The sequence below is a fragment of the Triticum dicoccoides genome, chromosome 3B, assembly GCF_002162155.2.
Source record: "Triticum dicoccoides isolate Atlit2015 ecotype Zavitan chromosome 3B, WEW_v2.0, whole genome shotgun sequence".
NCBI classification, from domain to species: Eukaryota; Viridiplantae; Streptophyta; class Magnoliopsida; order Poales; family Poaceae; genus Triticum; species Triticum dicoccoides.
The window spans coordinates 245,126,846-245,150,635 of NC_041385.1; the positions used below are offsets into that span (position 1 = coordinate 245,126,846).

The following is a 23,790-nucleotide window of genomic DNA, read 5'->3' on the forward strand; positions in this document are numbered from 1 at the left end:
GCTCCACCCAACAGCCTGCCGTAGGGGAGCGCGACGCGTCCAGGTGCCACCCCGGACCTCCATGTCACGTAGCCCAGTTGAAGGAAGCAGCTCCCTTCCATGTGCCCGCCAGCCATCGTGCCGCCACGCAAACCCACACCTTCGCCTGGAAATGGGCGTCCTACGCCACCTAGCCCAAGCGAGAGGAAAAAGAAGACCACCCCGCCGCCTCTGTCGCATGGCCTTTGGTCGGCGATGTCCTCCGACGGCGGCGAGGGGAGGAGCGGCGGTCCGGGGGTGGTGCCCGGCGACGGCTAGGGTTAGCACCCAGGCCGCTCGCAAAAGGAGCTGTGGGAAATCCTTTAAGGCCTCATTTGATTTGCAGGATTTGCATAGGATTTTCTGTAGGATTTAGATCCTGTGGAAATTTTCATGTGATGTCGTTTGATTTCCAAGATTGTGTTCCAACTGGAACCAATCCTACAGGAAATCCATAGTTCAGTTTCACAGGACAAAAAGAATGAGGTTAGACTTCATGGAAAAATCCTGACAGGAAGAAAACCATGGAAAAATCCTGACAGGAAGAAAACCCGTGCGCATGAGTTCCTGTGGTTTTCCTATATACTACAATCAAATAGCAATTGCGTGAGAATTCCTCTGTTTTGCTATCCATGGGATGGATTTCACTGGACAAGGCATCCTAATCCTCTAGTTTTCCTGTTCCTGCACTTTACCAACCCTGTAAATCAAACGAGGCCTAAATTTGATCACGCTTAATTTTTCACCTTTTCTCTCTGTATTTCAAAATTAGATTTGCACTTTTTATGGTTGCAGACACATCTCTCATGAACATTCGAAAAGAAAAAAATATGGGAGCATGTCAGCACCTGATACTTTCCTGGTAAGCAGTGACCGCAGCTTCTACACGTTGTTTTGTTTGGCTCAGTAAACGAACTTGCTCAGCTCGTGGGGACTTGTCTAAAAGGGAACTTAGCTAACAAATTCACAGCAAGAACAAAATGAGCCACACAACTGGTGTTACCTACTGACAGATTCAAACTTATACCGATGAACAATTAAGCAACTGAGCTGACTTAGCTGCAGATGATTCCATCAAGGGTTCGAGTGTTCCATTACGACGTTCTTATGTTCGCATTATGAATATACATATACATATTACAGAAGTTGTAGACTCGTAGTTGCATAACACATATGAGATGGTTAAATGAGCAAAGATTTGGGCAAGATTGCCGAACCCAATAGCCTGCAGGTACAAAACCTCCCTGTAATGATGCATCTTGTGGCCTCCTTCGATAATTATGTACCGATAGAATGGGCACCAGTTAAGTGGATTTCAGGATTCTCCCTCTTCCAATTCAGCAATGAACAGAAAAATGGCAGGGTACGAGCTTGCCACTCCCCATCTATGCATTTATTCAGATGGCAAAGACTGCCACCTTGGCCGTCGTTGTCTATGTCAGCTCCAGCCATATTCACATTGGGTGGGGGTTCTGGGTGAACAGATGCTGAGAGGGGAAGCGGAAACAGATTTGCTGTAGAACCGAATCTGAGCAAAAACGAGCCGAGATCTCATCTCATCTACGCCAAAAAAAAACATCTTGAGAAGCTTTCTCAATATCCATTTTCATCCCAAGAATGGGATCAGAACTCTCCACCATGGATGGTGACAGTGGCACCGGTTGCAGAAGTTGGAGGACGGAGAAGCATGTGTGGAGCATAAATTTTTGACAACTGTCCAGCATTTCCAAATGTAGTTCCAGGTGACGCTGGCTGATTTGCTGAGGAGTCCTTGGCCAGAATGTAATCTGGCCGTAGACCAGAAGATGATGGAGATGGGGCCATAGGAGCAACAGGGAGACTGAGAGGATATGGAGCGATAGGCACGTCACCAAGCGATGATGCTGAAGGACTGTAGCTCAGAGCACCCAGTGGGTGATCAAATTTGCATCCGGGACCGAATTTGCAAAACCCATGCTGTGAATAGTAAAGACATGGCTGGGCACCCTGCAAATTAAAGGAAACTTGATCATAATTTTGCTCTATATGCAAAACTAAAAAAAAAAATTATGCAATGTGCAGTGCCATTTATCAGATTATCTTGTGTATTTGCATGTTTTGTCACAAGGAATTCAATAAAAGGACAGACCCAGTGCATAGAAGCTCCCACACAAGGTGGGGTCTGGGGAGGGATTATAGGAACCTAGTCTTACCCCTGCAAAGTGCAATGCAGAGAGGCTGGTTCGAACCCAGGACCTCTTGGCACAAGTGGGGAGGACTTCACCACTGCGCCAGGCCTGCCCTCTCACAAGGAATTCAATAACAGATTAAATTCTACTGTGCATTTTATAACTTGCAGCCAAAATGAACTACACCCTCCGTCCCAAAATAAGTGTGTCAACTTTGTACTAACTTTAGTGCAAAGTTGTACTAAGATTGAGACACTTATTTTGGGACGGAGGGAGTACTGCAGGAACATTATATTTATGAGAAGCGTGCTTTCCCAGATAAGTTTGGACGAACATATTGCGATGTGCAAGAAATTAAAGTTAACACAATTAAATTCATAACCATTGTGGCTAAGACAAAAATATGGGACATTCACATTTGTGCCCCTCACTCGAACCCACTACTCAAATTTACCCCTAACTTTTTTATGTGCTCAAATTTGCCCCTAAAAAGCATTTTAGGTCGCAAGAATGCCCTTCCATCTGGTCAAAGTTGTTTGACCAAAACTTTGAAAATTCATGAAAATTCATATGAACTCAAAAGAATGCAAAATAAGATATGAAAATGTTCATAAAAGCATCACCTATATGCAATGTCATTTACGTTCATGATAAAAGCACTCTTTAAAGCTTTTTAGGGTTTATAACATTAAAAAACTATTTAGGGTGAATGCAAATAAATGCACATGTAGGTGATGAACGTAAATGACATGCACGTATAGCGGTATAGGTGATATTTTTATGAACACTTTGATATCTTATTTGCACTCTTCTGAGTTCATATGAATTTGTTATGAATTTTCAAAGTTTCGGTCAAACAACTTTGACCAGCTGGAAGGGCATTCTCGTGACCTAAAATGCTTTTTAGGGGCCAATTAAAGCACATCAAAAAGTTAGGGGTAAATCTGAGAGTGGGCACAAATTAGGGGCAAAAATGTAAATGTCCCAAAAAAGGGAAAATCGATACTGATAGGTGCTAACACATCACACCAGATATGGAAATAACCTCCAGTAACTTGCACTTTCCGGGTTTTTTCTATGAACTCTAGTGAAAGCAAAAGAAAGGTTTTCCTGATTAACAGGGAATCATAGATAGGACAAGGTACTCCAATACAAACTTTCTACTCCCTCCAATCCATATTAATTGTCGCTGATTTTGTCAAATTTTACTAGTGATGTTATACGGGTTAGTACTTTAGGCTAATGTGGTAACAAGGCTCAAAGGGCTTCAGTATGCCAAGAACAAACATCCATTCCTAAGTTCGTCAAGAATCAAGATACTTGCGACTAAGTCAGAGGTAGTTTCGTTTTGTAAATATGTAAAGGAAGAAATGGTACACATACACGAGATTGTCCAAAGTAAGTACCCACCAGAAAAAATATACAGTATTGGATAAACACAGTGAAAACACAATCATGGATGTGTTGCATGTTTCATTAATAAAAGCCTCCATCTTCAAAGAATTAAGAGATTTTTTTTTTTTTGAGGAAGGAAGAATTAAGAGATTTCATCATAAGACATATGTTCGCAATTTTAAACTTCGTATGTCAAATTTACACAGATGCAGAGCCATTTAAAGCACGAGCACCTGGTCAAGCTAGTGAGCAATAAACAGAAGACACAAGTTATGCAAAAACCCAGAAGAGTGGTTTCCAAAAGCATGCAATGCAGCAAGAATCCTGCATGCAGCGAGTATCCTATCTTATTATTTTCCAATGCTCAGAAGTTTCTTCCCTACCCTTTGCCATCATTATTTTCCGCGTTGGTGCAAAGAAACCATTAAACTTGCACTAAACACAATCTACACTGGACTCTGAATTTAAGAAGAATCAAATAAGTACCACAAGGTCAAAACTCGTATGCATCCTACCTAAATAATATGAACATCGATCTGCATTTGGTTGACGATTCACAAAACACTGTCCTACACATAATATTCTTCAATATACAAAAACTAGAAGAGAAGGTCAATGGACGCAGAATAGACCCTCTTGCATGCACATGTTCTGCTACGGACTTAAAAAATAGTACATTTTATATAGTTGGCTTTGCTTCACATTCTAGTCGACTATACAATAGGCTAAACATAGACTTGAAGGTGCAATTACATGGCAGAACTTTCAACAGTTCTACAGAGTATATGGAAGGTGTATTTGCTGATGAACTAAAGCAATGGAATCCGTTCTTTAAAGTATGGCTACTTGATCGACGTTTGATCCAAATGCATTCACCAATAATTCCTCTGACAGAATACCACCTAGCTGCACTACTTTCAAGTCCTACAGTAACACTCAAAACCTGTAATAACTGGAAAACTGAATGATTACTACTTCCCTAACTATGCATAATTTGCAATTAGACTAAACTACAAGAGTAAATGAAACTTCACTTATCAACTTTGCAGTGTCAGAACAATAAGATGTGATGTCAATCTGATCAAGGACAACATCAAAATGATGATTCAGTGGTATGCTTTTGGTTTAACTTCCATTTGAAGATAACATAGTACTTAAATGCAAAAAAATCAGACTGATGTATAAGAGCTACTCACCGGCCGAATTGGAAGACCTAGAGGGCTCAGCATATAGTTGGACCTAGGTGTACTCAGGTACTGAGGATGATTGTATTTACATGTGGATCCAAATTTACAGGTCCCTGTCTTCATGTAGTGGTGGCATTCAGGCTGCCCAGGCCGCTCTGGAAAGACAACTTCTTGTTTGTCAATTGAAGGCCATGTTGAAGAAGACAACGATGCATAATTACTGCCATAAGCAACTGCAGATGGAGGTCCTTGGTGTGATAAGCCATACAATGATCCTGCCTGAACAGTTTGCTGTCCCCCAGCTGACGCGACTTGGTTGATAGGTGGCTAATAAGAAAATAAAAGAGAATGAAGTCATCAGGGCAGTTCAGTATTTTCTTTTTCTGACAATGCATCACAATCTTCATAACACATAAGTACAAAATGATGTTTTGGGTCATTTTTGTAATCTTCTTTTACAACACAATGCTCCTGCTACATTGTGAGTTTGTGAAATTAGACAGTAAACGTTGTATCATTAATAAGAGACCTTCCAAATTTATTTTCTTAATACTTTGGTCCAGATTAAAAGATTCATTTTATATAAAACACCCTTGCTCGATGATCTACTATTTGTAGCACAAAGTTCAAAATGAGAAGGAATACAGTATTAGAAACTTACCATGTAAGGGTTCCATCCCTGCATTGGCATGACTGCAGATGGGTGCATCATTGGAGGATAAGAGCCCGGGAAAAATGATCCGGGCAGAACAGAAGGCCTCCCCAATTGCCAACTGGCTAGAGGTGGATATGGAAGAGGGGAAGAGACAGGCAGTTGTTGAACTGGTGGATACATGTTTGGTGTCTCTGAAACAACACCATGTTCTGGCCCTTCTGGGTGATGAAATTTACATGTTGATCCAAATTTGCAATGGCCAGTTTTGATATAGTAGGAACACTCTTTCTCACCCTGCATAACAAAAAGAATCTTCATTAGATATTGGACAAAGAAGGGCCAAGACTAGATCAAAATTTGGATTGAACAAACAGTCCCACCAGACGCAGAGGGTAACCACAGGAATTTAAGACAACTGGTTGTACAGAACCGCCTTCTCTGGGATGATTATACTTGCAATTAGAGCCAAACTTACAAGTCCCATTCTTCATGTAGTACTGCAAAAAAATATGAAAATTTGATACTGTAAGCAATCCACCAAATAATAAAAAATGCATATATGATGACTGAAATAACAAGTACCAGCTTCTAAAGGAAAGATCTTCTATTCCATACAAATTCATATCACTGTGTGAGCGAGTTTTCGACTATTGGCAAGATGAGGACTAGTTTCATTACCTCACACGGTGGCTGACCTGGGCGTTCTGGATACTCCACTGTGCGTGCGGTCCTTGTCCCTCCATCAAACTAAAAAAACAGAGCACAAAACATGTTGATACCTTCAATCCAAGCTCCTTGAATAGGTAGTATGCTCCGCATAAAGTTCTCACTTCTACAACAACTCACTGGAAACATGTGAACACGGCTATCTACTTGTGCTGCAAGGTAAAAATAATCCTAATAGAAAAATGACCATATGACCGAGTGACTGATCAGGCCTACAACATAAGCAAGTGGCAGCGTAAGCAGAAAGTGGGCCTTCGAATTATCAACATCAACCGCGAGACTAAGACAAGAAGGCTTATTATAGAATGAGTCAATCACATAATCAACGACAGCAACCGACGGACTGCACAATCAAGTTTCACTTCCATGGGCTCGTGACAGGCTCCTAAACCATAACTAGAATCAATTCAATTCAATCACAGCAAGAGGCTTGAGCTGGAAGCTCCCCTCCGCACCAACCAGCTGTAATTGAACCTGTCGGTCATTATCAGGGACTGGCGAGTCGTAAGTAGCAAGTCCCAACTGGACTGAAGTGAAGCAGAGCATGATGGGGGAAATAAAATCGGGAGAAAGAAGCGGCCCGGCTCACCGCGGCAGCGCGATCGCGAGGGTGGTTGTAGCGGCAAGTCTCCCCGTAGCCGCAGGCCCCCGTGCGGAGGTAGTAGACGCAGTTGGCCTCGCCGGGCCGTTCCGGCAGCCCCTCCCCGGCGGCCTCCTCTCCGCCGGCCAGCCCCAGCCTCCACATCGACTCTGCGAGAACACAAGACGCCGCGGCACGCAGCGACATTCGCACGCATCAGGCAGCATCGAAGATCCAAAACCCTAGCAAGCAAACGACACACAAACCCCCTCCTTTCCCAAAACACACGCGCAGAAACAGCCGGCCCGAAATTGCGCACATCGGGGCCGGAATTGAGCGGTGTACCTTCCAGGCCGGTGGCAGCGTCGGCGCGGCCGCCCTCGGCGCCGCCCCCGCCGCCGTCCTTGGGGGACGCGGCGTACGACTCCATCATCGAGCAGCTCCCCGAATGCTCCTTCCGCCGCGGCGATCGGGCGGGGATCGGGCCGGACCGTGCCCACCCGGCGGCCGCGCGAGCAGAGGGAGGCTCGAGCAAGGGCGAAAGCGAAGCAAAATCTCTCGCTCTCGGGTGTTGCTTCCTCCGGACTCCTCTTCTCCCCCTTCCCTCTCCCTCCCTTGCAGTCGCAGCCCCCGCTCGTCCCGTACGCTCGCGTCGTGTGGCCTTTTCTGCGTGAGTGGGACTCACTCACTCCCTCTCTCTCGCTTGGGGTGGGGGTTGTCGTGGCTCGGACAGCGCGTGGTGACGTCGCGTAGGCGCCAAGAAGCGGGGGTGGCTGGTGAGACCGAGGGGAAGGCGGGGGTGGAAACGCAAAAGGATAAAGTGGTGGGGGGAGTGGGCAGCAAGCCGCGGGCCGCATTCAATGCGCGGTCGTCCTGACGGTCGGTCGCTCCTCCTGCCCGCCGCTGCTGCTGCTGCCACGGCCCTGGCCCGGGGTGGACGGACCCCACCGCGGCGGCACCGTCATGTGCCCACGCGCCCGAGTCCAGTCCCAGCTTAGGATGCTCGGTCGACATCTTTTTTATTGGTTTGTTTGTTTTTTTTGCCAGGACCAACAACGTGTGGAACAATCTTTGTCCACCGTTTATTCGGTGCATGGATAGTTTGGTGATCTGGTAGGTGGTGGTCCGGCGGACGCACTCCCCTTCCATCTTAAAAACGTTTATCTTTTCCTGTGTACTGTATGTTTTTTTTAACTTCCAATCTACTCCCTCTGTATAAGAGCGTTTATCACTACTTTAATGATCTAAATGCTCTTATATTAGTTTACAGAGGAAATATTCATCATCAATCATGATTGTACAAATAATACTAGAAATATCCCAAAAATAATATTAGAAATAATAAAATTACATCTAGATTCATGTACCACCTAGCGACAACTACAAATACTGAATCGAGACATAGGCGCGCCATCGTCATCGCCCCTCCCTCACTGGAGCCACGCAAAACTTATTGTAGTAAGCAGTCGGGAAGTCGTCATAGTAAGGTCCTATAAGGTCAGCGCACCAGAACAACAACTACCACCGTTGAAAAGAAGTTTAGATCAGAAGGATCCAACATGTAGACACACGGACAAAGATCGGATCCACGTGGATTCACTGAAGACAAACGTCGAACGAATCTCGCAAGATCCGCTGGAGATAAACCTCCATACGCCCTCTGATGACGCAGCACCACCGAGATGAAGGCTAGGTGGGAAGAACCTTATTCCATTTTCAGAAAACTCTAAGCAGGACACAAATCCTAACAAAACTCAGAAAAGCATCAAGAAACGAAGCTCTCCCGCCAACAAGGGCAGGGATCCACCGCGCCTCCATGGCCCTAAGGCCGCATGAGACGAGGCAGATTGGCGCCAGTGCCAGCGAGAGGCTAGAGAAACCCTGGCGGCGACTGGGTCTAGCGCACTTTCCCTGACAGTTGGGTAAGAGCGCACATGATAAAGTCGTCCACACACGTTGCTTTCAAAAATTGATATGGTCTCTCTTTTCTATCTCGAAACAGGCTTTCACTCCGCTTTATATATAAAGCAACAACCAAACATGTACACGACCGAACGATACAAGGAAATGGGGTGACCCTCAAACAATGCCGATCCCAGGAAAACCGGATCACGCAGGACACACGCGACTATGCTACCAAAATATATTACAGGAGGAACTGAGAGCAAGACCATGCTAAGCCCTAAACCACCTAAGCTCCATGACAACGCCCCTAGGAGGAAAAACGGTGCCAAGCCTCATCGCTGTCGAGCCACAGCAGATAGGGGTTTTCACCCGGAACTCGGGCACGAAGAGGAGTACCATGACGACGTCTTCAAGGCAATAATGGCGCCCGCGGGCATCCCCCTCGTTGGCGACAAAGCGTAGAGCTTTCGCTCGGCAACTCCCCCACGTCACCGGGTCTTCAGGACAAGCGGGCGAGCACAAAACTCTATAGCCGGATAGGGGCACCGCCTCCGTCAGAGATAGATATCGTGCCCGAGCCACCCGTTGTCCCCGCCTCACCGCCCACACAACCAAGAGGAAGGGCCATCACCGCTGAAGGAGCAATTTCCCGTCAAATCCCACGGTAGGTTCATGACGAGACTAGAAGTACCGCAATGGAGTCTGCATACATAGTTTACCCAGGTTCGGGCCTCCAAAGTGTAATACCCTACGTCCTGCTTTGTCTTGGTATTCATGGTGAGGGGATACCTCATGCAGAGGATTATAACGGTGTTTGAGAAGTCTGCCAAGAGTTGAGTTCCAGATTGGACTGCTAATGAGGACCCTAGGCCTCCCTTTATATAGACAATAGAGGTCTAGGGTTTACACAAGGGGGAAACCATATCGATACGGCCGCCGCCTTCTGCCTTGGGGAACACGCTCATCAGCCTTGCCACCCTATAGTTCCATGATTGTCTTTGGGCCTGGTGGGCCCTGGTCAAGGCCGAGGCTGGGCTCCTTGAAAGCACAAGTGCTCCCTGGGTGATTTTGGTAATTAATGTCAGCATTTCTCTTGTTGGACTAATATTTCTACCTAGTATATTTCGGATAAGTTCAACATTGGGGTGGCTGGACAAGAGGATGTGGAACCCCTTCAAGATGCTAAGGACAAACATTGGCAAAAGCTCAAGACTCCACATTTTCATTTTAGTGATCCAAGATCACATTGAGTCCATAGGAAAGCCAATACTATTAAAAGGGGATGAGGTGTTGCTTAATGGCTTACTTGCTCAAAGTGCTTAGTGATATGCTCCAAAGCCCTCAACCACTTTCTCATTTCCACATATGTCCTAAACCTAAAAGTCAAACTCGGCCCCACAGATTTGATCTATCCGGCGCCACCGAGTTCATTTGACATAGCCACTGCCAAACCCTAATCAGTTCGGTCTCACCGATGGGATCTTGGTCTCACCGAGATGGGCTTGCAAATTCTCTGCTACCTGTTGCAACAAAATCGGTCCCATCGAATTTGTGCAATCGGTCCCACCGAGTTTGCTTGACCAATTCTCTGTTTGCTTATTACCAAAATCGGTCTCACCGAGTTTGTGTAATCGGTCAAGCGGAGTTTAGGTTTTACCCTAACTCTTGCACATCGGTCCCACCGAAAACTCTAACGTTCACATTTTAACCTGAATCGGTCTGACCGAGTTTCACCATTCGGTCTCACTGAGTTTGGGAATATGTGTGTAATGGCTAGATTTTGTGTGGAGGCTATATATACCCCTCCACCCATTCTTCATTTGTGGAGAGAGCCATCAGAACGTGCCTACACTTCCACCATTCGTTTTCTAAGAGAGAACCACCTACTCATGTGTTGAGACCAAGACATTCCAATCCAACCACAAGAATCTTGATCTCTAGCCTTCCCCAAGTTGCTTTCCACTCAAATCATCTTTCCACCATAGCCAAATCTGTGAGAGAGAGTTGAGTGTTGGGGAGACTATCATTTGAAGCACAAGAGCAAGGAGTTCATCATCAATACACCATCTATTACCTTTTGGAGAGTGGTGTCTCCTAGATTGGTTAGGTATCACTTGGGAGCCTCCGTCATGATTGTGGAGTTGAACCAAGGAGTTTGTAAGGGCAAGGAGATCGCCTACTTCGTGAAGATCTACCCAAGTGAGGCAAGTCCTTCATGGGCGATGGTCATGGTGGGATAGACAAGGTTGCTTCTTCGTGGACCCTTCGCGGGTGGAGCCCTCCATGGACTCGTGCAGCCGTTGCCCTTCATGGGTTGAAGTATCCATTAGCGTGGATGTACGATAGCACCACCTATCGGAACCACGCCAAAAATATTCGTGTCTCCAATTGTGTTTGCACACTCCAATCCCATCGCTTTACTTTCTTGCAAGTTGCACGCTTTACTTTCTGCTGCTCATATACTCTTTGCATGCTTGGTTGAATTGTTTGTGAATGCTTGAAATTGTGCTAATTTCCTACCTCAACTTGAAAAACTTAAAAACTGCTATCTTTGCTTGTTGAGGATCTAATCAGCCCCCTCTAGACACCTTTTCTAGATCCTTTCAATTGGTATCAGAGCATTAGTCTCCATTGCTTTGGTTTAATCACCATTGGAGGAAGATGGATGAGTCTACGTTGGGGAGTCTTAGATGAAAAGTGCCTACGCTTGATGGAGAGTTCTTTAGTGAGTGGAAATATGAGATGCTTGGACTTTTTCATGAATATCACTTGAACAAGTACATTACTACTCCTTGTGAACCCCTTGTTGACCCCTTGCATCCTACCCATGATGAGTCTCTTGATATGATTCGCAATCTTGATATCAATCTTATCACTAGAGGTTTGCCTAGAAATTTGATTGGTCACTTGCCAACTCTTGATTGTGCTTATACTATATGGAGATTCCTTGAGGAATGGTTTCCGGACTATTCCTTGAAAAACTTAGATGAGATTCGTCACAAGTCTATTGCTTTGAATAAGATGAATCCCAATGATCCTAAGTTTGGAGATTGTTTATTTGAGCTTCATGACCTTATGCGTGCCAACGGAGATGTTGGAATTATTAGCAATATCATTTCTGAAGCTATTAGAATTCATAGAGATGAACATTGTCAAAATCATATATCTAATTAATCACTCTCTCTAGGAAATGATCATTTGCAAGATGATGTTGAACATGGATACTATGATGAGGATGATGATAGTGATCTTGATCTTGAAGAGTCTATGAGACACTTTGGTCTTATGGCTAACCTTCGCGGCTACATGGACGGAGGAAAGGAATGGGTCCTTTATAGTGGATGTACCGATCACATGACCAGAGACAAGGACATGTTTCGTGAGCTTGCTAAAAACGACGACCCTCGAAAGTATGTCACTTTCGGTGATAACTCAAATGGTAAGGTGGTTGTCCTCGGTAAGGTGGCCATCTCACATGACAGCTCCATACAAAATGTTATGCTCGTTGAATCTCTTGGCTATAATCTACTTTCTGTATCTAGACTAGCTGACTTTGGATTCAATGTCCTATTTACTAAAGTAGATTGCCAAGTGTTTCGAAGAGATAATCATAAAATGGTCTTTACCGGCATACGTAGAGGTGATCTATACATTGTTGATTTCACTAAAAAGGCTCAACCTAGAACTTGCTTAATTGCTAAATCCTCTAAAGGCTGGTTGTGGCATAGACGGTTAGGTCATGTGGGCATGCGAAATCTTGACAAGCTTATTAAAGGTGATCATATCCTTGGTGTTAAAGATGCTATATTTGACAAGGATAGACTTTGTAGTGCTTGCCAAGCAGGAAAACGGGTTGGAGGAAACCACCCCGTGAAGAACATCATGACCACGAGGAGACCACTCGAGCTACTTCACATGGATCTCTTCGGTCCCAATGCCTACATGAGTCTCGGTGGTAACTCATTTGGATTGGTCATGGATGATGATTTTTCAAGATTTACGTGGGTGTTCTGATGTGGAGCATCCCTCGACTACCCGCACCAACACTCCATCACCACCGCAAGCACCGAGAGGACCAATGACAAGAGCACGTGCACGCGCCATCGAGAATGAGGTTGACTCTCTCCTCTTCGAGTTTCGTTCGGTTTCACATGAGAATTGGATTCTACCTCAAAGAGACTCGCTATGCATTCTTAGGCACCAAGAAGATGATCGTGAGAAGGAGAAGACATAGACCCGAGCACCCATGGAGCAAGGGAGAGGAGAGGAGTACGAGAAGAAGGAAGGGCTGCAGCCCCTGGGCACCCCGGGTGCCCGACTGCTTCGGCCCCGGGTGCCCGGCCACAGCCTGGGCAGCGCCCCAGCCGGCCCCGGGTGCCCGGCCACAGCCTGGGCAGCGCCCCAGCCGGCCCCAGGTGCCCGGCCCCCACCTGGGCCTCGCCCAGCCCACCCCGGGTGCCCGGCCAATTGGCCCCAGGTGCCCGGCCTGCCCCCCCGGGCCGCGCCCAGCTCCACCCCGGGTGCCCGGGCCATCAACCCCGGGTGCTCGGCCTGCCCCACCCAGCCACCTGCGGCCGCCCCGGGTGCCCGGGCCTTGGACCCCCGGGTACCCGGTCCTCCATCAGCCGGCGCCCCTGACCGGTCCGGGTGCCCGGCCGGTTTGACACTGGGTGCTCGGACTCCCCTGGAACATCCCGTGTGCTTTTGGCCTTTTGGCCCTTGTACCCCTCTCTTCCTCTTGTTGCGTCCCTAGCCTTTATATACTCATCTCCTAGGTCATTTGGAAGGATAGCAAAGTATTAGATAAAAATATTGTGAGCTTTGCTCCTTGTATCCCCTCCTCTTGGAGATCAAGACCCCTCTTGGGAAGAATGCTTGTGGATTACAAGACCTCCCAAGGGAGTAGATCATCATCAAGACCTCACCTCCTCTAGGAGTGGGAAGAAATTTACCTAGTGCTTGTTTCCTTGGATTGATCTTGTAATCTTGTGGATCTCATGTATGCTACTCTAGTGGATGTGATATTTGGGTTTGTTTGAGTGATTTGTGTCTTGTGTTCTTGAGAGTTCTTCCTCTTCTCCCCCTCCAAGTGTGAAAAGATCCCCTCAAGGGTTTCACCCTACAACATCTTGTTATCATGAGCAAGGTTGATTCACATCTTGGAGTCCCATCCCCCCAGTTGCTAGCTTGATTTTGTTGTTTTTCGTCCAAATTCGAAAATCCCCACAAAAATAGCCCCAAAAAATTTTCTTGCAATTTGTTGGATCTTGTGAGATTTGGTTATTTTGGTCCATGGATTTGATGTTTGGCAAGTGGATCTAGCCCCTCCCCAACAATCCCCACCCTTCCCACCACCAAATCCTCGAAATTTTGCATTTCCCCCAAATTTTCCGCCCAAACCGGAGACCACCGGGTGCCCGCACCTCGAACCAACGGGCACCCGCACCCCCGGGCTGTTTGCCCAGCCGACCCCGGGCACCCGCACCCCTCACCCTCGGGTGCCCACACCCCCCCGAATCAGCCCACCTACACGACCAATTTGACCATAACTTCCAACTCCCAAGTCCTTTTTTGTGTTCTTTAGCTCATTTGGAAGCTCTTTACATCCCCCATCCACTCATCTCATTACCACCACCATTAGCATCCATCCAAAAAATCATCACAAAACACCCACCTTCCGCATTTGACCGATTTTGAGTTGCATTTTCCGTTTCCTAAGGTGTTTAGGCTACTTAGGAGCGTGTGACATCGGCATCACCATCATCACCTCAGAGTCATCTTCACCGCTAACCGTAAGAAAGGACGGTAACCTCGACGACCCTTACTTATTACCTTGCTTTTGCATTGATAGCCCGAGCCATTTTGCGTTGCTTACCCATCGAGACTAGCAAGTTGAGAATTGCCGGGCCACGCTATTGTGCACCATAGTGATCGTGTTATCATCTTTGTGCCATAAGTCTGTGACGCCCCCGATTCAGTCGTACACTAATCATACACGCAAATGTGTACGATCAAGATCAGGGACTCACAGGAAGATATCACAACACAACTCTAGACACAAATAAAATAATACAAGCTTTATATTACAAGCCAGGGGCCTCGAGGGCTCGAATACAAGCTCGATACACAAGAGTTAGTGGAAGCAACAATATCTGAGTACAGACATAAGTTAAACAAGGATGCCTTAAGAAGGCTAGCACAAAAGCAACAACGATCGAAGAGGCAAGGCCTCCTGCCTGGGACCTCCTAACTACTCCTGGCCGTCGGCGGTCTTCACGTAGCAGCATCCATCGGCGGTGGCATCTGGCTCCAGGGATCCACCATCTGGTTGCATCAACCGGAAAGAAGAAGGAAGGGGGAAAAGGGGTAGCAAAGCAACCGTGAGTACTCATCCAAAGTACTCGGAAGCATCAGATCTATACTAAGTATGCACTGGTATCAAATGGAAGGTTTGTATCTGTGGACTGAACTGCAGAATGCCAGAATAGAGGGGGAAGGCCTAGCCTATCGAAGACTAGCATCTTCACGCAGCTCCGAGCATCTTGCAGCATGTAGAAGAGTAAAGAATAGCAGTTTATAATTAACAAGCATGTTGTAACATTAATGCCCAGAGATCCTTCCTCGACTCCCTCCGAGAAAGCAATCCCAGAGCCACATATCCAAGTATCCATTCGTAGTTGTATAAGATCAGGATATAAGTCTGAACGTCCGTTACCGTGGACACGGCTATTAATAGATAATCTTCCCTGCAGGGGTGCACCACGTTTGCCAACACGCTCGATCACGTTGGCCGGACACACCTTTTTGGGGTCAATGCCCGGCCTCGGAAGATCAACACGTCGTAGCCCTACCTAGGCTCAGCAGAGAGGTCCCCGCCGGTCTACATCCTAAGCACTCCGGGGTCTGGGCCCATCGCCCGTTGCACTCCGGATCGTTGCGTACAGGGCGGGTCCAGGCTCCACCACTACAGGATGGTGCCGGCCCAGCCGTGCCGCACTGCTGAACTGGACGTCTGACAAAGCTTCGGCTGATAATGCGACGCCGAGGCCCATAACTATTCTCATGTGGTGGTTGGTGCGTAAAGGCCAGAGGCCAACTCAGAACAAATACCCAAACCATAGTGTATTATTAGCTTGCGGAGACGAGCAGAGACTCACGATCGAAAGTGACCCCGTCGCCCCGTCTCGTGGACTTACGACAAGGGCCTAGAATGCCCGGCCGTGCCACGTCATTATCTTGCGGGTGCTCTCCGGGCCCGCCCGACTTTCACCAAGGTCTCAAATAAAGTCAAGGTAACTGTGTGTCCAGACATCAAGGGGAAAACCCGAGGAATCACCCCTGGTGGATTCCACTCAATGTAATCATCAAGGTGAACGTAAGAGGGACCACCCTTGAGGTTCACACTTGAGGTGTTGAACGACAGAGCCGTATCGGGAATGGTGAAAGAGGAAATCACCCTCGATGACCACGACCGAATAGCTACACTACAGAATTATCATCAGGAGTGCGTTATGAGGGATCACCCTCGGCACTCGATAGTAGCTCTGCAGAGTCGAGCAACAAAAGGGGCGTGATGTGATGTGAGGTGTCGGGCTCTGGTCGTCGATCACTTTCGATCGTGAGTCTCTGCTCGTCTCCGCAAGCTAATAATACACTATGGTTTGGGTATTTGTTCTGAGTTGGCCTCTGGCCTCTATGCACCAAACACCACGCAAGAATAGTTATGGGCCTCGGCGTCGCATTATCAGCCGAAGCTTTGTCAGGCGTCCAGTTCAGTAGTGCGACACGGCTGGGCCGGCACCATCCTGTAGTGGTGGAGCCTGGACCCGCCCTGTACGCAACGATCCGAAGTGCAACGGGCGATGGGCCCAGACCCCAGAGTGCTTAGGATGTAGACCGGCGGGGACCTCTCTGCTGAGCCTAGGTAGGGCTACGACGTGTTGATCTTCCGAGGCCGGGCATTGACCCCAAAAAGGTGTGTCCGGCCAACGTGATAGAGCGTGTTGGCAAACGTGGTGCACCCCTGCAGGGAAGATTATCTATTAATAGCCGTGTCCATGGTAACGGACGTTCAGACTTATATCCTGATCTTATACAACTACGAACGAATACTTGGATATGTGGCTCCGGGATTGCTTTCTCGCAGGGAGTCGAGGAAGGATCTCTGGGCATTAATGTTACAACATGCTTGTTAATTATAAACTGCTATTACATGCTGCAAGATGCTCGGAGCTGCGTGAAGATGCTAGTCTTCGATAGGCTAGGCCTTCCCCCTCTATTCTGGCATTCTGCAGTTCAGTCCACAGATACAAACCTTCCATTTGATACCAGTGCATACTTAGTATAGATCTAATGCTTGCGAGTACTTTGGATGAGTACTCACGGTTGCTTTGCTACCCCTTTTCCCCCTTCCTTCTTCTTTCCGGTTGATGCAACCAGATGGTGGATCCCTGGAGCCAGATGCCACCGCCGATGGATGCTGCTACGTGAAGACCGCCGATGGCCAGGAGTAGTTAGGAGGTCCCAGGCAGGAGGCCTTGCCTCTTCGATCGTTGTTGCTTTTGTGCTAGCCTTCTTAAGGCATCCTTGTTTAACTTATATCTATACTCAGATATTGTTGCTTCCGCTGACTCTTGTGTATCGAGCTTGTATTCGATCCCTCGAGGCCCCTGGCTTGTAATATAAAGATTGTATTATTTTATTTGTGTCTAGAGTTGTGTTGTGATATCTTCCCATGAGTCCCTGATCTTGATCGTACACATTTGCGTGTATGATTAGTGTACGGTTGAATCGGGGGCGTCACAAGTTGGTATCAGAGAAAACTCCTTGGGCTTTTGGCCCATCTGGAAGGTGGGCAGGCCAGGCGGCCCACCCCACTTACCTCCTTCCCCGCTACAGGAACAGGAGGGGGCCGTGGCAGCCATCCACGGCTCCATGGCCGCGGTGGCAGCCATCGGCCGGCTCCCCCTCGCGTACAAGACCACGGCGCCTCTCCCCTCGAACCCTAGGACGCCCCTGCCTCACCCTCATACCTCCTCGTGTCGCACCTTGCTTTCCCTCGACGCATCTGCTTGCCTGAAGCCTCGTCACCGCGCCGCCGTCGTCCTCGTGGCAACCGGCCTTCCCCCGCCAAGCTGACGCGTCCAGAAGCTTCACCACTGTCGCGCCCTTCGTCTACGCCGTTGGGTTGGACCGGGGAGGCCCCGTACGCTCGCCATCGCCGTCGTCCGTCGCGTACATCACAGACTGCCATCGACGATTCCCACGGCTCCGGTCCACCCCAGGCTTCCTCGACCGCGCCGACGAGCTCTTAGTGAGCTCCTCCTCCATTGCCCCTGCTTGCCCCCTCGATTCGTTGTGGTAGCCTCCGTCCCCGAGCTCGCCGGAGCTCGCGCGTACGCGTACGTATGTACGTGTGTTCTGCTGCTGCTCCTACACTGTTATTGCCGCCCGCTCCCCGCTGTGGCTTGCTGCGCTGCGGCTGCTACTGCTCCCGCGGCCACTTCCGCCTGCGTCCGCTCGCCGCTACCCCGGCTCCGCCGCTCCCTGTGCGCGTGTGGCCGCGCCCCCGCTCCTGCTGCGTGCTGCTCTTGCTATTGCTGCTAGCTGCGGATCCTTGCTTGCTGCTAGCTGCTGCTACTGCCGCCTGCAATCACCGGCTGCTGCTGCTGGTGACCACGGCCACGGCCATGGCCAAGGCCGTGTGTGGTGTGTGTGTGTGTGCACAACCAGCCTCACGGTTGTGCCACCAAGCCGGCCCTTGTTTAGTTTAGTTGGTAATACTTTAGTGCTCAATTAGTATAACAACAAATGACAATTGGTCCCCTTCTAAAAAGGCTAAGTCTATGACAAATGGGCCCCGCTGTTAATTAAGCAAGATTTTCCTAAACTACTAGACTTAGAGTTAATGACATGCGGACCCACTTCTACTATTCACTGGTTGACTAGTCTCTGTTGACCTGGTCAACTAGGCCTCTGGCCCCATCTGTCAGCCACATGTGCACAATGTTGGGTACACTTCTGTGTACCCGTAGCATTTACTGTTTATTTTTGAAATAATAATAATTTTAGAAAATCAATTAAAACTTTGAAAAATAATATAAAATAATCCGTAGCTCGGATGAAAATGTTTTATACACGAAAGTTGCTCAGAACGACGAGCCGAATCCGAACACGCGGTCCGTTCGTCCGGCACATGTCCCTAGCATAGCAAACATGCAATCTTTCCCCTCCGGTTCATCTGTCTGACAAACGTCCGGAACCGGGAAAACTTTCCCGGATGTTTCCCCCTTCGCCAGTATCGCCTAGCGCCGCGTTAGAACACCTCTAGCCCCGCTTATAATCATGTTGTGCATATGTGTGCGTGTATTTACTGTTTCTTCCCCCTCTTCTCTCTGGTAGACCCTGAGACCGCTGCTGATGCCGCTGTGATCGACTACGTCGACGACGACCCTCCTTCTTGTCTGAGCAACCAGGCAAGCCCCCCCCTTTGATCATCCCGATATCGCCCATTCTATATTCTCATGCTTGCATTAGATTTTGCTACTGTTATTGTTTGCTCCTATTCTGATGCATAGCCTGCTTTTGTACCGGCTTTTGTTACCTACCTGCTTATCCTAAACTGCTTAGTATAGGTTGGTTAGTGATCCATCAGTGACCCCCACCTTGTCCTTGTTACCCCTGCTTCATCATCGATGCCTCGATCGACGTGAGCAGTTCAGTCCACATATACAAACCTTCCATTTGATACTAGTGCATACTTAGTATATATCTGATGCTTGCGAGTACTTTGGATGAGTACTCACGGTTGCTTTGCTACCCCTTTCCCCCCTTCTTTCTTCTTTCCGGTTGATGCAACCAGATGGTGGATCCTTGGAGCCAGATGCCACCGCCGATGGATGCTACTACATGGAGACCGCCGACGACCAGGAGTAGTTAGGAGGTCCCAGGCAGGAGGCCTTGCCTCTTCGATCGTGTTGCTTTTGTGCTAGCCTTCTTAAGGCAAAACTTGGTTAACTTATGTCTGTACTCAGATATTGTTGCTTCCGCTGACTCTTGTGTATCGAGCTTGTATTCGAGCCCTCGAGGCCCCTGGCTTGTAATATAAAGCTTGTATTATTTTATTTGTGTCTAGAGTTGTGTTGTGATATCTTCCCGTGAGTCCTTGATCTTGATCGTACACATTTGCGTGTATGATTAGTGCACGATCGGGGGCGTCACAAAGTCTCTCCCGTGCATATCTTACATACTTGTCTCATATCATACTCGGCTCGAGCATCAAGCATAGAAAAAAGAAAGAAAGAAAAGCTTTTAAGCAAAAGAGGAGAAACAAAGAGCTTGTAAGCAATAGCATTGAGCCTTTTTGCATAGTTATATCATCTTGGTCATCACATACATAGCATAGTTGGGATTGAAGACGGCATGTTTCTCTCATAGGTTGGTGCACAAGCGTATATTGCCCATTTAGGCAATTAAGCTAGCGTCTCTCTAGCATTCGCACAACTAGAGCATTTTCCGTGGTTGCACATTTTGAGCTCATTCCTTGGTTGTGCGGATCCCATCTATCTTCCATGCGTGTGTTCCTAGTGATATCTTTGGGTTTGATCTATTTGCTTTACTTGCATTTTTGTGAACCTTCTCAACCTTATCGATATCTTGACTAACATTTGCTTGAAATTTTTTCCACCATCCTAACCGAGCTCCTCCATAAGCCTCTTATTTGTAGGTGTGAGAAACAAACCCGGTTCCAATTCTCCTATTGTGGCATTACATTGAGTGACACTTGTTACATCCTCAATCCTCGGAGAAGGTAACTTTGGTATTGTTCTCTCATTTTTCTACTCACCCCACTTGGTTATGATGGATAGGCCAAACTCGTCGGCGAACCCGCTTTTCGAGGAGCAAGGTGATGATTCCGACTTCGTCTCCAAGAACCACTTCTTCATCATGCAATGAGCGCTTCATCAAGAAAGCGAAGCATTGGGTGAACACTTGGAGCAACTCGCCTCCGACCTTCATCAATCGAAAACAAGGAACCGCGACTACATCGACGCCAAGTTCACCACACAAATGGAAGAGCTCCGCGACATGATCATGCGACGCCCGTCTTCCTCAACCGCTTCTTCAAGACGGCGCCACTCAAGTCACCGTACAAGCCAGCCATCTTCCGACTACTCCTCTTATGATGCAAGTCCTCCATGATCTCGCTTTCCTCGACGAGATGTTCCTCAACATCGCCAAGCACAAGACAATCCGTTCCATGGCAATGGCTTACAAGACCGAGTTCGAGCACGTGAACGGGTGCGACACCAAGTGCAAGAAGCAATGGAGCAAGATAAAATACCTCCACAAGTGCCACATCAAGTACCTCAAGAAGATGTCTCCATCCGTCAAGCACAAGCACTCGAAGCACAACAAGCACTACGCGAGGCCACTAGAGCCGTTGAAGACCGCAACCGCCAAGTGCGAGAACAAGAAGAAGCTCTTCGTCGCGAGATACAAGAAGAAGCCGCCCGACGCGAAGAGCAACAAGAAAGGCGCAACCAAGCGCATATTCCTCGTCCTCCTCCAAGACAAGAGCGACACTAAGCGGAACAAGTGCTTCAAGACCCTTCATCATGCCAAGAGCGACATCGCGAGGAACAAGCATTTGAGGACCTTCCTCCACGGCAAGAGCGATATCAAAACCACTACCATGACGAAGAACTCCGCTATGGCAAGGTCAAGTTCACCATGCCCAAGTTCTCTGGAAGCAATGATCCCGAAGAATATCTCTCATGGGCCTTGAAGGTGGACAAGATTTTCCTCCTTCACAACTACGACAAGGAAAAGAAGATCGCCATGACCTCCCTCGAGTTCCAAGACTACGTCCTCATTTGGTGGGAACAAGTGATCGAGCGACGACATACAAGAGGCGAACCACCAATCACAACTTGGGAAGAAATGAAAGAAGTCATGAGAGCCCGCTTCGTGCCTACTCACTACACTCGTGATCTCTTCAAGAAGTTGCAACTCCTCAAGCAAGGCACGAAGATGGTGGAAGAATACTACCAAGAAATGAAGATTGCCATGATATGAGCCAATGTTAAGGAAGACAATGAGCAAACAATGGAATGCTTCTTGAACGGCCTCAACCACCCAATCAAGCGGATTGCTGACTTCCAACCATACTCAAACCTTCTCGAGCTAGTTCATCAAGCGACCAAGGCCGAGCGACAAGTGCAAGATGACTTCAAATAAGCCAAGTACTCGTCCATGACCTACGGCTCCTACTCTCAAGCTCCCGTGACTTCGGCACCTCCTACCTCAACTAGAGCATCACCAAGTACCGACCACAAGTCAAGTTCCAAGCAAGCTGCGCCTTCCTCGACTCGTCCTCCGGCAAGCACCTACAAATCCAAGACTCCTTCATCTTCGACGCCTACCGATGATCCCGTCAAGACAAGTTCATTCAAGTGCTTCACATGTGGCGGCCGAGGACACAAGTCTTTCCAATGCACCAACAAGCGAACAATGATCTTCAACGATGATGGCACATACGACTCGATGAGTGAAGAAGAAATGGAAGCCATTGAGCACGTGGCCATGCACCAGCGCGTGAACGAAGATGAAGATGATCAAGTCTTTTGTGACAACGATTCAAGTCCCTCTCTCGTGGTCTCCAAGGTCTTGACGCTCCAACACCACCAAGACGAAGACCAACGGTGCCACATCTTCCACACCAAGGCCGGCATCAACGGGCGCTCCGTCAAGGTCATCATTGACGGAGGTAGTTGTCACAACTTGGCAAGTGAAGAGCTATGTTCCAAGCTGCAATTGGTCAAGAAGAAGCACCTTCATCCCTACAAGGTGCAAATGGCTAAGCGACTCTGGCACCATTCAATGTGGAGCACATGGTGCAAGTTTCTTTCAAGATCGGCGCCTACGAGGACACCTTAGAGTGCGATGTGGTTCCTATGTCCGTGTGCCACCTTATTTTGGGAAGACCTTGGCAATTCGACCGCGGCGTCATCCACAACGGACGAACCAACCACTATAGCTTCAAGATGAAAGGCAAGGAGTATGTGCTTCGACCAATGTCACCAAGCCAAGTGATCGCCGATTGTCGGATTTAGGGATCCGGCAACCCTTGAGAGGTTTGAACTCTGGGGTGCGTGCAGAAATCTCAACCTGCCCAGCCTGCCTACTTGCGATCCTCCCTAGCCTAGCGCGTCGAGCTCAAAGAGACACAATGACACAGAGATTTATACTGGTTCGAGCCACCGTTGTGGTGTCATACCCTAATCCAGTGTGGTGTGGCGGATTGCCTCGAGGGGCTATGGATGAACTAGTACAAAGGATGAACAAGCCTCAGGAGGTGAGGTGTTCTTGAGCTGGTGTGGTGCTCTACTTGTTCTCCTTTCGGTCCTTCTCTATGGTGGTGGCTAAGTCATATCTATAGTGGCCTTGGTCCTCTTCCCAAATATGAGCGGGAAGGGATTCCACAATGGCGGGATTTGAAAGGGGACAAGTAGTACAGTCTATCCTGACAAAAGTAGTCTTTTCGCCTGCGAAAAGCCTCTGGTCGTGACGCTGCGGTGGGCTCGGTGATGACCTCCGTCCTGCCGTCCTGGCGGTCTTGGTCTTGTTGCACCAGAATGGAAACCTTTGGCTAATTCCTCGGGACTCCGCGCCTGTGGCTTGCCTCCCTTGCACCAAAGAGGAAACCTGCGCTCTGCACCCACCTGGCGCCCGCCTGGCCTTGGTCATCATGGCTCACGTCAGCCGAGCCTCATGAGATAACTTGCACAGAACTCTTCGCCCCTCAGGAGCCCTCCTGAGGAGGCCACTTCCTTCGGGGTTTTGGCATCGTCCACCTCGCAAGGCTTGGCCCCTCGCGAGGGTCTTGTGGCGTTGGTGTTGAAGCTGGGCCGTACCACACCGTCAATGAAGCCACGTGGGGGGCTGTAGGTAGGCAGGGCTGGATACCCCCGAATCCAGGACGTCGACAGTAGCCCCCGGGCCCAAGGTGCGCTCGGACTTGGCTTCTAGGCGAAGTCAAAAGGCAAGGGCGGAGCACCGGCGGCCCTATCAGACTGCGGTCCTGAAGACACGTGGTGTTTGATGGGACGTGGGCGTATCCACTTCCCCACACCGCCTTGATATTCGATAGGACCC

The 23,790-nt window shown here is 48.4% G+C and overlaps 1 protein-coding gene across 1 annotated transcript; it reads right to left on the bottom strand.

Annotated features, from left to right (window-relative positions):
- Positions 1-1,055: 1,055 nt before the first annotated feature.
- On the bottom strand, positions 1,056-7,381 carry LOC119275736 (zinc finger CCCH domain-containing protein 5-like). The gene is made up of 7 exons (XM_037556638.1): positions 7,075-7,381; positions 6,739-6,899; positions 6,102-6,170; positions 5,804-5,920; positions 5,430-5,717; positions 4,778-5,095; positions 1,056-2,004 (listed from the first exon to the last, which is right to left on the bottom strand). Exons 1-7 carry the CDS (start codon positions 7,160-7,162, stop codon positions 1,642-1,644), a joined length of 1,404 nt encoding a protein of 467 aa, XP_037412535.1. The 5' UTR covers positions 7,163-7,381; the 3' UTR covers positions 1,056-1,641.
- Positions 7,382-23,790: the final 16,409 nt, after the last annotated feature.

Coding starts and splice junctions, on each gene's coding strand:
- LOC119275736 (XM_037556638.1), bottom strand. CDS start 7,162: ATGATGGAGTCGTACGCCGCGTCCCCCAAGGACGGCGGCGGGGGCGGC. Junction 5,921..6,101: donor CAGGTCAGCCACCGTGTGAG/GTAATGAAACTA, acceptor ATTTTTTTGCAG/TACTACATGAAGAATGGGAC. Junction 2,005..4,777: donor TAGGTCTTCCAATTCGGCCG/GTGAGTAGCTCT, acceptor TTTAATTTGCAG/GGTGCCCAGCCATGTCTTTA.